A 14,189-nucleotide genomic window follows, 5' to 3' on the forward strand; every position below is an offset into this window, starting at 1 on the left:
ATCTTTAGGAATTGATAAGATTGCATTTAGAGAAACTAAGAATGTATACTTCCTGGAGCAGTATTAGCATAACCAAAGTGCATGCTATCTTTTTGAAAAAAGGTGATTAAAAATGAGAAATATATTTTCCATTTCCTAAAATTAATGATGCATTGGGATGAATTTTACCTGTTTTCAATATAAATAATTCAAACATTTTCAATTATATATATATGGGAGTGTATGTATGTATGTGTGTATATATACATATATATATATACATACATATATATCACCTTATTAGCTCAGGATTATCCGAAGAAAAAGTATTTCCTGACTTCATCATTGTTATTAAGCAAGAAATTGGTAGAGAAAAACCAGTGGTGGCCTAATAAAATTCATAGCCTTTGTAAATACTGTATCATTTACAGAAAGTAATCATCAGATTGTGGACATCTTGACTGTATCAGAGAAATGTAAAACCATAGATTTTCCTCAACTGATTTTGTTTAAAAATTTGTGAAATTATTCATTTCTATGATCAAATATAACAAAGTCACTTCTTCCCCACTGACTGCTTTTTTACTCCATTTTCACCCTAAAATATGACATAGAGAGTGATATAAGGGAATTGAGCATTATTTGACAGTATCTTTAGGAACACACACACACCAATATACGTGGGGTCAGAATGACAGAGAACAAAAGTAAAAAGTAATCTGCGGCCTGCTTAAAGACACAGGACACTTTTGCTCAAATATTTTTAGTCTGTAATAAATGTGACTGCAACGGGACCCAGCTGGGGGTGCAACCCCGGCTCTCTGGGTCTCCTGGTGGAGATGAAGATGTGTCAGGCCTGGAGACAAAACCCAAGAGGAGCCCCAGCACAGCCCAGAACTCTGCCCAATTTCTTCTCTGTTACTAACCAGAGTTCACGATTGCTCATGCTCCAACAGTCAGTCCACTGTGGTAAACTAGTGGTGGGATTTATTCTGAACAAGTGTTTTGTTGGCTCGGTGGAGTTAAAAAAAAAAAAAAAAGCCAGCTACTGACATTTAAAAAATAGATTCCACATAAAATTTCCTTTGTCTAATTTTTCCTGAAAACTGAAAATCTAGGAAGGCATGTTCGCACTCTTGCTTTCAGATACTGCTGGGAGCAAAGTTCACCCTTACAGATAGAGAGACGGGCGGGATGACCTCTCCATGGCAGTCTCCACCTGGAAGGCCCTGGGCAGGGGAGTGCTCCTCACCTGCCCTGTCCACCTTCCCTGGGGTGGGGGGCCATAAGGGGAGGGATGGTGTCTGCTGACCAGCCCTCTTTCTGTTCCAGCAAGGCCAAATAGCCCTTGGCCACGTTGTTCTCCATTCCCGGCATTCTGACAGTGTAGGGGGAGAACACCGTGTATTCCACTTTATCTGCAAAGAAGTCTCTAATGGAAGATAACAGATCCTATACAAGGAAAAAAAAATCATAGTGTCACTACTACACTCTCATCTACACAGTGTTGCCTCTGGTTGTGGAATGAACTTGGTCCCTTATGAAAGCCCCTCCAAGTCTCCACTCCTCTACTTTCAAAACGTGGGAAAGAACAAGGAACAAGAAGAAGATACATCAGAGGATTTGTTCATCAATTTCAGTTTACCAGAATGATAAATGCAGGTTGTGCTAGGACGGTGGGTACCAGACGGTAGGTGCTACTTTGAAACTTTTCAACAAACAGATCCTGATGCATTCAATTATTTGTATACTCTATGTCCTGTTCTCTCGTGATTTTGCTTCTGGTTAAAAACACTTAAATGAGTGTTCCAATGTTCTTTCCCTATTTGGATTTCACCTGCTTGCTCCTCTTTCAAAACTTTCCTACAGGATGATCTGCTCTGACTCCATTCTAATCCAACAAAGTATTGGATATATTAATTTAAAAGATTTGAGATGACTTATCACAATCTCTGTATCATATTCATGTGGGTATACTGAATGGAATCAAACAAGTTTCATAAGCAGGAGTTTTTATATGTCATAGTCACTACCCAGGACTCAAAAGTCAATATTTGATATCAATAAATATTTGTGTAATAAATTTTCAGTGTTAATCTTCCTAAAGAAATGAGTATAATTTTTTTTTTTTACACAAAATCTATCAAGAGATTGGTTGGTTAAAGGAAAAAAGAAAGTGCAAAGCAAAAACAAGTCAAGAGAATCCAGGCGTTATCAGACTTAGTGATATTTTTTAAAAAGTGATTTCATCCCACCATTTGAATTCATCAAAACCTGTCTATATGTTACACTATTTTGTATTTCCTAGTGCTACATGAATGAAAGGGAATCCGTATAAACCATACCAACGCCATTGTGTATAACTGGTGGTAAAACTTTATTATTCAAGTTTAGATGTAACAGACATCTTTGCTGCCTGAAGATTGTTTGCATAAGAAATACACCAAGAACATGTTTGTGAGTAGAAATGGACATGCACTATAAAAACAAAATAAAATAAAACAAAAAAATTCCATGTGTTGTAAGAACAGAACTATTATAGCCAACATTCTAATGTTCAAATCAGGACTACAAATTGAATTCTTTTTCTTAGCAACATGAAATCATTCCATATGAAAGACATTTTCTGCTGGTGAATATTGCTGTAAGTTAATTGTACATTGGCATTTGGAGATGTTTCCCACCCATCCCTCCCCCCAGATTATCAATGTTGTTGTCAAATAGTACACCCTAAAGGATTTGGCATTGGTTATTGTGGTATTTGCCTTGTTGGTAGCCATTAATAAACTATGCTTTTATCAGCCTTGTAACAGTTTTGCCTTTGTAGAGTCAACACTATAGGCTGCCTAGTTATAATATTTACAGCTCATCTTTAACAGAAATGACCCCAACCTTTCTTGGCCCTTGGGAACTAACTTTAAATAACCCCTTGGCCACATAATACTCGACACTCCTATGGTGCCTTTCAACCAAGGATCTCAAAGTGCTTTACAAACAAGTACTACATTACTATTATTATTATTAATATATTTTTCCACTTTATAGTTGAGGAACCTGAGGCACAAAAAGAAAAAGTGATTTGCTGCAGTTTATGTACTGAAGAAGTAACCAGGGGTAAAACCAGGATCCAGCTGGGGAATTATGGGTCTTGTGAGATCATTTCGTCTAATGAAGGTTAAGCACTATGTCCACGGTAAGAGGTACTCTCGCTTTTTTCTTAAGTAGGACAGAGTAAGCTTAGAGCGCCCTTTTCCTTTTGAGAGAGCACAGGAACATACACTATCCAGTGCTCACACATGGATTACTGTTCCGTTTCACATTTTTCTCCATCACTGACTTGAAACACTTCTGCCCTGGTAGCTTCCAAAGTTCTAATTACTGCAAATGACTGGAGAAGTTTCCTAAACAACTGCCCTGCTACTGGGAACATGTGAAATCACTCTACCGGAAATGAAATCACTCTGTACCGGAAATGGACAGCCAATGGGATGTGCAATGCCGAAACACCAGCCTGTTCTCTGCCAAGTCTTTCTTTGGAAAGAATGACACCGGCCTCCAAGATGGGACGCCTATCTTTCTGTTCTCATTCACGATCAGCTAGCTGTCTGCTGCTAGCATCCACCTAACTGTACCTACCTTTGATTAGTACATTTAGTTTCAGATTCAGGTTGTACTTCAATTCCTCAAGTTTTCTCCTGTGTCTTGCTGACCAAAAATGTCTTGAGTTGTTTGCTCGTTTCTTAAATTTTTTTTTGCCATGACCTTCAACCCAAAGACAGGTAGCTGTGAACGCATCTCAGCTTTAGCCAAAAGAATTACATACAGCACAGAAACAGTGTGACCAACGGCTTCTTTATCTCACATTTCCAACACTGGACAGCAAATATTTCCGCCTACAGAAATGTATTCATATTCATTGGCTAAACAGGCAGGCAGCTGGAAGTTCCAAGACAGATCGCTCTGTGACTTTTGCAACCACACACGAGGCTAATAATAATTTGAATAGCAGTACCAATATTCTTCAGTTTATTAAGAAAACCGTATTTCCTCAGGCATTTTAAAATATATATCCATTTAATATTTTTGGAGCTGTATTTGCACTGGATCATAACAGATTCCGTGCACATGTGCAATCGTGAACATAATGTGCTACCACAGGCTTCAACAAGGACCTCTTTAAAGATAACCACTTCTTTCTGTTCTTCTCATTAGTATGACCTTAGAAAAGAATCCCCACGCTTGTTGCCTAAAATCTATCTTTACTAAAACAGAACAATTTAGAACAGAACAGAACACCACTATCTTCAAAGTGGAGTTTTAAAAGAACATCTCAGATATGTCACGTAGAGAGAACTGGCCTCACTCTTTGCCTTCTTAGCTACAGAGAGCTCCACCTTTCTCTCCCCTGCTTAGTGCGGTGTAGTGTCTCTCAATCCACCATCTCCAAGATGGGCTGGCCCTTTAAGGTTTTCTATCCCCCAACAACTCACATGTAGATCTGGGTAAGCGATGATGAGAAAAGAGTGAGAAAAAGAAGAGGAAGAATGCATGAACTGGTCCTGGCCTTACGTTTGAGCCAAAGCTCAACTTAGAATATAGACAAGTAATTGGAAAAGACCTGCAGGTTTTATGTGGCATACAGTTTTAGCTGGCTTATAATATTCATCACAGGACAAAGGGAAGCTTTTTCCAAGAGGGGAACATTTCTAAATCATCTTGAAAGTTCTTAAGAAAAAGGTTAAGTACCTAAGTAGCTCATTTAAAATCATTCACAATCGAAGACAAAATGATTCTGAACTCTTAAATAGAAAACATTTGTACAATACATTTTGCAAGATGGAACAACGGCCTTAACTTCATCAAAATAAGGAGTATTTTAGTGTTATGATAACCTTTCATTCTTTTTAAAAAGCCCGACTTCTTTTCCACCAGAATATGTATACTAATGAAAGCAAAAATGAAAATAAAATATTAATAATAAAGGAGTACAGAGTAAGATCTATCATGCCAATGCTATCAAAGAATATTCTACTGAAAGTAGACTGAACATAAATATTCCCAAAAAAGTGATATGTATTTTCCAATGCTCATTACTACGATGCCTGTTTAAGAAAGAAAGAAAGAAAGAAAGAAAGAAAGAAAGAAAGAAAGAAAGAAAGAAAAAGAATGAAAAACAAAGGCATACATGTCAACAATGAACAATCTATTTGTGACTGACACAATGTGGGAACTGCTGAAGAGTAGTTTTGCCCAAAAAGTAATACCTGTAATATTGCCCAAGTTAAACAAACTTCTGGTGTTACCGGCCCCTTCGTCTCCCGTGCTCAGGTTCATCTGCTTACTACTGATTTAAGCCGTCTATATATCATGTTGCTCGAGGATTGCTACGTTGCATTTTTATATTCTTTTTAAATAAGGAAACCAATTATTGTTGTTTGGGAAATCTCTGTAAAAGATCTTGGTCACCTCTCAGATCTGTCTGTTTACATCAAAATTCCTAAGAAAGATAAATTCTGTCAAATCACTTGGACGTCAAAGCTCCTCCTGCCTCTTGGTTTCCGATGATGTGAATATTAGAGCTATGCGACAGATGAGATCAGAATAGGCCCTTTCACAACAAAACTGACGCAGAGGACTTAGTCCTGATTTCTTTCTCTCATTCTTTTTTTTTTTTTCTTTTTTCTTTGTTCAGGAAAAATGAAAATGCAAGAATGGAAATGACAACACAATATCAGAAAGGTATTTTTAACTTCATTCCCCTACAACAGTCAGGAACTGATTGAACTCTACCTGCCATCCAACTTTAAAGAAACAGAGACGGGCACTGTGAGAAAGAAACAAAACCCAAACAAAACGAAACAATACAAAGCAACTGCAAATTAACGTCAAAACGGAGTGCAAACGCCACTACAGAATGCAATAAAACATCAGTGCTGCGGATTCCAGCAACACTCATCAAAATAATTTCTGAAATGTTTCCTCTGAAACATAGACAAAGCAATAAAAAGAGGATATATGTTTATCATCTTAAGCATAACAATGTGAGTTAAGAGCTTAAAAATTAAAAAAAAAAGTACTTGGAATGAATAGTGCTACCCTTTTTTTTCCTAAGTAGGCATAAAAATATTTTCATTTCTTTCTTGTTTTCCATACCATTATATCAAGAACTTTCATGTTACCGTTTACAACTTTAATGCACACACACATACACACACACACACACACAAAAAGATATCTACTGCAATAGAAATAGTTGCTTCATTACCTTGTTTGCTACATTTGCAAATGTAAACAGCTAGGCAGAGCCAGAACTGACTCCAATGTGTGATGGAATATCTTTGTTGCATACGTACACTGTAGAAAATATTTATTCAATATGTCAGGCACCATTATTTGAAATGTAATACATTAATATTTACTAGAAAAATAAGTTTTTTTTTTTCCTATTTGTTCTCCCAACTTCTTTAATGAAATAAGTTAATCTGACAGTGCATCCAGTAGCTTGTAATATCTTCTACATCTCCGTGGCAAAAAATAAACTACTGGTTGGGACAATATAATGCAAATTATTAAAGTCAGTCCTTGTACATACATCCTTGTAGCAAGCATTGAGGCTCGACTAACAGCACCTTTAACCAATTATTTAATGTTCAGTTATGTAGCCCTATTTCCCTGAGCAGTTATGCTGAGGAGCTTTCCCTTCATGGATAGTTTTTACAAAGCCTTAAGTATTAAAAGTACTATGAAGACATACTTCTAAGAATCCTATTTAATGCTACTTACCTAAACCTGCATAATCTAATGAAGGGATTGATTGGTACATATACTAACTGTCAGTCTGTGGTAATGTAACCTTAGACGCTGCCTGACCACAAAGTTTGGACATTATATTTAACCAAAGGAAAATAAATAAATACAGCAGGTTACCTTGTGGAGAAAGATCATGTATTCTAAGCAAATTAAACCCTCAGTGTGACATCTGCATCCACCTATTCTTTTTGAACTGAGGGGATTTCTTTAGTCATAATGTGCCGAGTGAGATTAGTGACCGACAGGAGGCAAAAAAAAAAAAAAAAAAAAATCCAAACTTGTTCGTCATAAACAAGAAAGAAGTATCTGGCTAAAATAAAATTACTACGTAAGCATCGAGGACATTGTTTTTTTTTTTTTTTTAAATAGGAATATATTTGGACAAAATGAACCTAAACTGCAAACGAAAGGACTACAGACTATTTGAACATCTAGAGGACGATAATATCAAGGAGGGTGTGCATGTGTATGTACAGGCAGGGCTGGCTGAAACCATCGTGCCACCCATCTGTCACGTTTCTTGCTGCTCTCTCACCAAGCCTAACCAGAGTTCCGCATTTCTAGGTCCAAATCTGAAACATGGCCACTGAGAGGAGACTGATGGGAGAGGGCACCATTTTCCTTCCCTCACCCTCAAGATTCAATTTTTCCTCCTTTGTGTTGGATTTCTTGATATTTCTAAATGTAGGACACAACGTCTGAGTTTTTGAACAAATGGGCCACTGGCCAAGCCAATACTGCTTTTGTATCGTACTATCTATGTAAACCCTTTCAGATTCTAGACATTTTTTATTCCTTGTACAGAAGCATAGTTATAATCTGGTGGGACTTTGTATGGAACGTTTTCCCCAGGACATATGGCCAAGATAGCTCTGATTCGCTAAGTGTTAAAAAATGATTGTTTACCACCTTCCATTCTTTCTCACTGACCACCTGTCTCATTTTTAAATCTTGGTAACCTACTCATCAAAAGAAAGAAGAGTAAAAGAAGGGAATTTCATGTTGGATAAGGCAGGCTCTATGAAGTATTTTTTTAATAGGTCTTCATAAGACATTACAAGCTAGTGAATTCCCATCAAGAAACCCTATTTCTATTTAATTGTGCTAAGTGCTAAGGTTTTACTCTTTAGGTTTTCCATTTTTTTCCACTTGTGCATTGTTCCTATGCAGGCCCCTCTGGATGTGCGTTGTGAAGTCGTATTTGTCCGTGCAAAGATGCTGGCATATGCTGCACTGGAAAGGTCCACTGTCACCATGGCAACTCATATGCAAAGCATACATCACTTCATCCAGAAAGACAATGCCGCAGTGCACACATTTTGTTGAAAGCTCATCTTGAGTACTTCTGTCAACTTTCTCTGTTTTTACTACATTCAAAGGACCTTCATTTTTTACATTGGGCGGTGCCTTTGTTTTCTCCTTGGAGGCACCATTTGCAGTTGGCCCAGGTCTGGAATGCTTGATCGCCAAATCTAGAGGAATGTCATTGTCTGATCCAACAGCTGAAAAATGAGGAGGCAGATTGAAGGTGGGATAAGGCACATAGTTTTGGCAAGGATTTGGTAGGCCAGGCACGTGACTCAAGTAGTGCGGATTCCCAGGAACGGAGAGCTTATATTTACTCCAGAACCGCAGCCAATCAGCTTCACTCTGGAAGTCATTATGTACAAAGGGAAGTCCAAAAAGCGGGTACTGGTACTTTTCAATAGGGCTGCCTGGTGGTGAATAATTTGGGTGTTTTGCAGGTCTCATATACTTCTCTATGGGACTGCCTCTCTCAGAGCTTCCTTTCCCTTCAGACACAGAGGAACTGTTTCCTGGATCTCCAGTACTTTCCTGAGGACTTTTAATCTGAATGTGCAAAGGTTGCATCCTTTTGTGAATATCCAGAGTTTGGCTGACCAGGACTGGCTGCTGAGCAGAATGGCTTTTAGTCAATGAACCCTGGGCTTCGTATTTACTTAGGCTTGGGAGCGGAATTTCTCTCGGATGGCTCTCAGTTAAATGCTCTTCTGACCTCCTCTCTAATGGGCTTCCATTGACCTGCTCCTCACTGCTGCCCCTCTGCTGTTTGCTGAGCTGCTCGGCCTGCAGTGCCTCTGGGTTAAGGCGCTTTCTGGTTCTTCTCCTAATAATCTGCTCACCGTTGTTTTGTTTAATGATGTTTAAAGGCCTGGGAGTCTGCAGAGAACACACACAATACATAAAAGGAAAACATTAAAAAATACATTAAAATGCATTAAAAATTCCTCCCAAATATAAACCATGCTGCAGTTCAAAGCAAGGATAGGGTTTATGCTGTAGATTTACTAAATCTCCTCCTTTCGCCCTAAGCAGCAGCAAAGGAAGTAACCAAAGTGCACTATTTTCGCCTAATTAAATCATGCCCATCTTTGCAGGGGGGACAGAAAACTTTAATGCACTTGAAAGCAGCTTTTCCAGATTCATCAGATTCTGTCGTTGCACCATAGAAAGTTACTTGGAAAAGTATGATTTCCCTAAACTAGTTCTGAATTTTGACTTATCCACTAAAATGATGGCAATCCACGGGGAGATAGGTACACATCTCGGTGGAGCAAACTGCACCCCATGCTGTTCCACATGTTTGTTCTAACATGAGAGTGGATGTACCTAGAAACAGTCTTTAGGAGGTAACTAAGGTAACGTAAGATCAGAGCGGTGGATCCCCAGTCCAGCAGGACTATGGCCTTTTAAGATGAACAGGGAGAGCCCTCTCTCCATCCACCAAGAAGGTAGCTATCTAAGCCTGGAAGAAGCCTTTACCAGAAGCCAGCCATCTGGATTCCAGGGCTTCCGGCTTCCAGAATCGTGGGAAGATACGTTCTGTTGTTTTGACACAATCAGTCTATGGTTTGGTTATGGCAGTTTAAACTGACTAATGCATGCATCTCTTTAAGGAACTGCAAATGTGAACACAGAATATTCATATCAGAGCACAAACAAAGACAAACTGACAGAATTGTCAGGAAACACATCAGATAATCAAAGCCACGTCAGAAGGATTTTTTTTTTCCTCTTTTCTTTCTCTTCCTTTAGTGATATTTACCTATTCAATCTGGAAGATTTTACTTGTTAACGGGTGAAGTATTAGTTTTATGTTGAAAATCTAAATTCATTTGTAGCCTGGTTCAAATATCCAATCTGTCATTCTAGCCTACTTAAAATAAATGCTGAGTTTAATTTAGCTTAAGTATTTTATTTAGCTTAGACATTACATGATTGGTATTTATGTACACGTTCAACAGGTGTTTATATTACATGACTAAAATCCATGGATAAGACTATAATAAAAACTTTACTTGCAGGGAGAGTTTTCACTTTGATTCATAAAATCAAAAGAATAATTTCAATCAATGCATATTTAAACATTAAAAGTTTACGAGTATCTCCAAGTGTACTAAAGTCATTTCTCTAAAAGAATATTGAAATCAGGAAATAATTTCTAAAAAAAATATAGATAACATGTAATTTGTGAATTATTCTGAAGAAGGACACTTTACAAAGGAGTATTTTTATATATTAAACAAAATGCAGATATAAATCTCTTTTGGAAGATTTCTGTTGTGACAAGTTATTTTGAAGCAAAGGAAGATAACACACTGATGTTACAATTAAATTACTGGTTTCAGAATGAAAAATGACATGTGGCTTGGATATGCCATGTGTAATCATTTTTTCCAGAATGTTTTGGTTTATAGACTGTATTAGCATTATAAGGATATGTAGTATTGTAGATTGTATTCCCATACAATAAAGAAACCTGTAATATGCATTAATTCCTTTTCTTAAACTTGCACAACTTTTGCTGCAATTCCGCGTGAGCATAGCCTATATGTGTCTCAATGTATGGTTTGTAAAGACTCAAAACTGAAAACATCTTGCCTCTGGAGAGATGAACATTAAAGTAAGTTTTAGAAAATAGTTTATATCACAGTGGTTAAATTATCATACTTTGGCAGAGCAGTAATTTAATTAATTCTTAGCCTATGATTGGCCAGAATCCAATTACAGAAATTACTATTAGTACTCATTAAGTGAAAGCTGTGCATAAATGTGCATACATGGTGAAGGTTGACAGACAGTGTACATGGTGGCGGGGGGAGGGATCTTTCTACTAGCTACATTCTAATAACTAAGTTTTTTAGTGTTTACTCCCAATTAGTATTGTTGGCAGCATGCATTTTTTAAAGAGTGCTTCCAATGGTCCATTTACGAGGGCGTTTTGTCTAAAGCTGTATTCCCCGTGGCTGTAATCTATTCACTGGCTTATGCTAAGAGCTGTGGTAAAATGCCAAAGAAAATGAAAAAGGCAGAGGCAAATAGATTTCTGTTTACTAAATGGGGCATACCTATTTTAAAGTCAGCTCATGTCAGCAGATAAACTTTCTAAACTATAAAGAATCCTTCCGGAAGTCAAATGAATATGCAGATGGGGGGTTTGCCAGTTTAAATTGTATTACAGAATTCTAACTAAAAGTTGGAAAACAAGTAATTTGGTGGATCCCCATGAGCCCAAACAGCTGGAGATCAAAAGCACAACACACTTTGCAGCTTAGCCTACCTTGGTGTTTGTGCTATTGAGAACTACTGAGTCCTCACCAAATCCCCACTGCGGCCGCTGCCTGTTGTAGCAATGTCTGTCCTAGTCCTGAGCTATGCTTCTGAGAGCACCTGGCCTCCAGCTCCCAAACAGCCAAGAGAGCACTAGCACATCCAAAGGCAAACTGGATTCATTCCCCGTCGTATATTTTCGTATCAATCCTGGAGACTCCCTTTATTTTATTTTTTTTAAACTTTGGTACATCTGTGAAACTTTCAAGGAGGTTTTCCCCTTCTACCTAAATTCACTGCACCAAATTCCAATAACCACTAGGTCCACTATCTCCTAGGTGAAGTTCCCCAAAATCATTTTCCTCTTTTACATCAAAAGAGGCATAATGCATTACTAATGATCTCAAATATATCTCCTCCTAACATCTAAGGCCCTTCTACCATAAATCACAGGGACATTCAAAGTGACTGTATTGAACGACCCCGCAGGGGCAGGAGACCCGAGCCAGCAGTGGGACTTACCACACCACCAAGCAGGCCAGCTCGACTTTTTAAAGCTTTTCCTGAAACAGCGGGACAAATTCTTACCGAGTGCAGCTTCTGGTATAGGCCACACGCGTTGCATACATATCCGCCATTTGCATTCTTTCGCCAGAGAGAGGTCTTCGTGGTCAGGCAATTGGCACAAAAAACACCAGAGCCTCTACGCCTCTGAAATGGGGGAGAAAACCAAGGTCAGAGGTGAGTCACATGATCGGTGGAGTTAGACCAAATCAACCCAGGAGTTTTGTCTTTAGACTTGCAACAATGACAGTATAAAACCACACTGCCCATAATGAGGTCAGGTTCAATTGTGTCTAATAGGCACCGCTGATTTTCATTATAATTAACCCTGCAGTGATGGATGAGGTGTGTGGAACACCAAAGGCTTTTCACAGGAGCAGCTTTAACTTTTTGAACTTTGGGTTGTGTGCCTTTAATGACGACTCCAAAATGCTGAACTTTAAAATATACCTTTTAAAAGTGTCAAAACAAGAGTAAAGAAGACAGAACGTGGCAATGTGTTTAACACACTTTGGGACATGCTACCTGAGTCTTAAAATATGGTCAAGCTTGGAACAAAAAACAGCAACAACAAAAAAACCTACTGAAAAGTAAACCCAATTTGTGTCTTTTTGTGTGTTATTCATGTAACTTAAGCACTGAGACCATCACACGCTTGATTCTGGGCTTTCCTCTGTAACTGCTAAAATGTGAAAGAGAAACACCCTCTATTCCCCAGTGCTGGGCGGATTGGGAGGGACGTCTGCCAGGAGTACAGTATTACTGAGAGCGCGTACGGTGCCTTCTGAGCTAGACAGTTCTGTCCCATCAGCGGCTATTTATTTATTTTATTTGACTTAAGACTTGGAAATCTCAAGCATTTCCAAATACAGATTGCTTTTAGTAGCTTGAATTCTACAATCATTGGACTGAAAAATAAAAGTATTTGAAAGTAGATAATTAGTAGCACTGGTTATATTCTTGCTCTCAAGTAATGATCCTAGTAAACTTCTCATTTACACAAAAGTCGGGCTGTATTTGCAGCACACATGCAAACGTGCAGGAAATGGAAGTCTTTCCCTGCAAAAGAAAAAAAAAAGGCAGCCCAGATTGCGACTCGGCTTTCCTTTTTCTAGGAAGCAAAGCCTTTAATGATAAAATATGCATGTTAGATAAGGAGTGGAAAAAGTCTTGCTGGAACCTAATTTTATTATAAATTAAATATTATAAACGCTATAAGTCAAAATTTCAGGGATACATAAAATTTAGGCAATTTATTTAACTGGAGTCCATACTGTAGCAGAGTGGTACGCCTGCCAAGAAAATACAATGGTTATAATTGTACTCTGATACATTTCAAATGGAAAGCTTTCTGCAGACATAATTTTGGCTTCAAGACTGGAACACTTTCTTGGCATTGAAAGGGCATTTGATTCATCGGGTGTTTCACAATGTATCACTAAAAAGACCTGGTGAGCAGCCAGTTCCCTATAGGGTAATTTTTCCATCCAGATGCAAGTGCTATCAGAGGCCCTCGTCAGCTAAACTAATTATGATCTTGCAATTGCTGATGCCTGCTCACTCTAACATTCGACATCCTCCATTAATCATCAATACAAGGAAAATGAATGAAACGTAAAGAAATGAGGGCTGGTAAGCTGCACAGCTATAAAAATCTGAAATGAGGGCAATAACTTAACAAGGTTGGGGGACTGTTTTTAGTGAGCGCAAAGTCAGGCTAACAATTGCCCTTTTAAACCAAGAACACGATTTCATTAGTGTAGCAGGTTGTGCCACTTTGGGTGATGTAATAAAAGCTAGATTTTTCCCAAAGATAATCCCAGGCACCCCTTTTTTTCCCTCCTCCCCCAAGTCAGGACTGGGAACACACAGCAAGTTTCTTCGCAGTTTCCACAACAGCAACATCAAACACTCTGTCGGAGGTCCAAAGGTCCCAACTGAGACTAGCTATAAAAGCAGAGGATGCTGTTTGCTCCTAAACCAGTGGGCTGTTAGAGGTTGGGTTTATCCTTCATTCTGGGGGCCCCTTTTATCCAAATTAAGCCAGGGAGCCCAGTTCAGTTAGAATTATCATTTCCCAAATCTAACGAACACACTAGACGAATCAACACCAACTCAACCCGCAGAAAGACAGTGTCAATGGCCATTTGCAAACTAATGCACGTACGTGGCCGAGGTTCAGATCTGAATGCGGAACATTCACTCCAGCCTGCTTGTCTTTCCTTATACCTTGGGTCTTGACACAGCATGCCAAAGTGGGTGTA

General features: G+C 38.5%; 1 protein-coding gene across 8 annotated transcripts in view; it reads right to left on the reverse strand.

Annotated features, from left to right (window-relative positions):
* Positions 1 to 2,337: 2,337 nt before the first annotated feature.
* Trps1 (trichorhinophalangeal syndrome I) overlaps positions 2,338 to 14,189 on the reverse strand; it is a 238,593-nt gene continuing 226,741 nt past the window's right edge. For all 8 annotated transcript variants that reach the window (XM_005381891.2, XM_013512791.1, XM_005381890.2 and 5 more), the window contains 2 exons: positions 11,950 to 12,072; positions 2,338 to 8,970 (listed from right to left, as the gene is read on the reverse strand). In XM_005381891.2, the coding sequence (XP_005381948.1) occupies positions 7,909 to 8,970; positions 11,950 to 12,072 (1,185 nt within the window). In that variant the 3' untranslated portion in view covers positions 2,338 to 7,908. The remainder of the gene's footprint in view (positions 8,971 to 11,949; positions 12,073 to 14,189) is intronic.

The sequence above is a fragment of the Chinchilla lanigera genome, unplaced genomic scaffold (assembly GCF_000276665.1).
Source record: "Chinchilla lanigera isolate Chin_1 unplaced genomic scaffold, ChiLan1.0 scaffold00016, whole genome shotgun sequence".
Classification (NCBI taxonomy): Eukaryota; Metazoa; Chordata; class Mammalia; order Rodentia; family Chinchillidae; genus Chinchilla; species Chinchilla lanigera.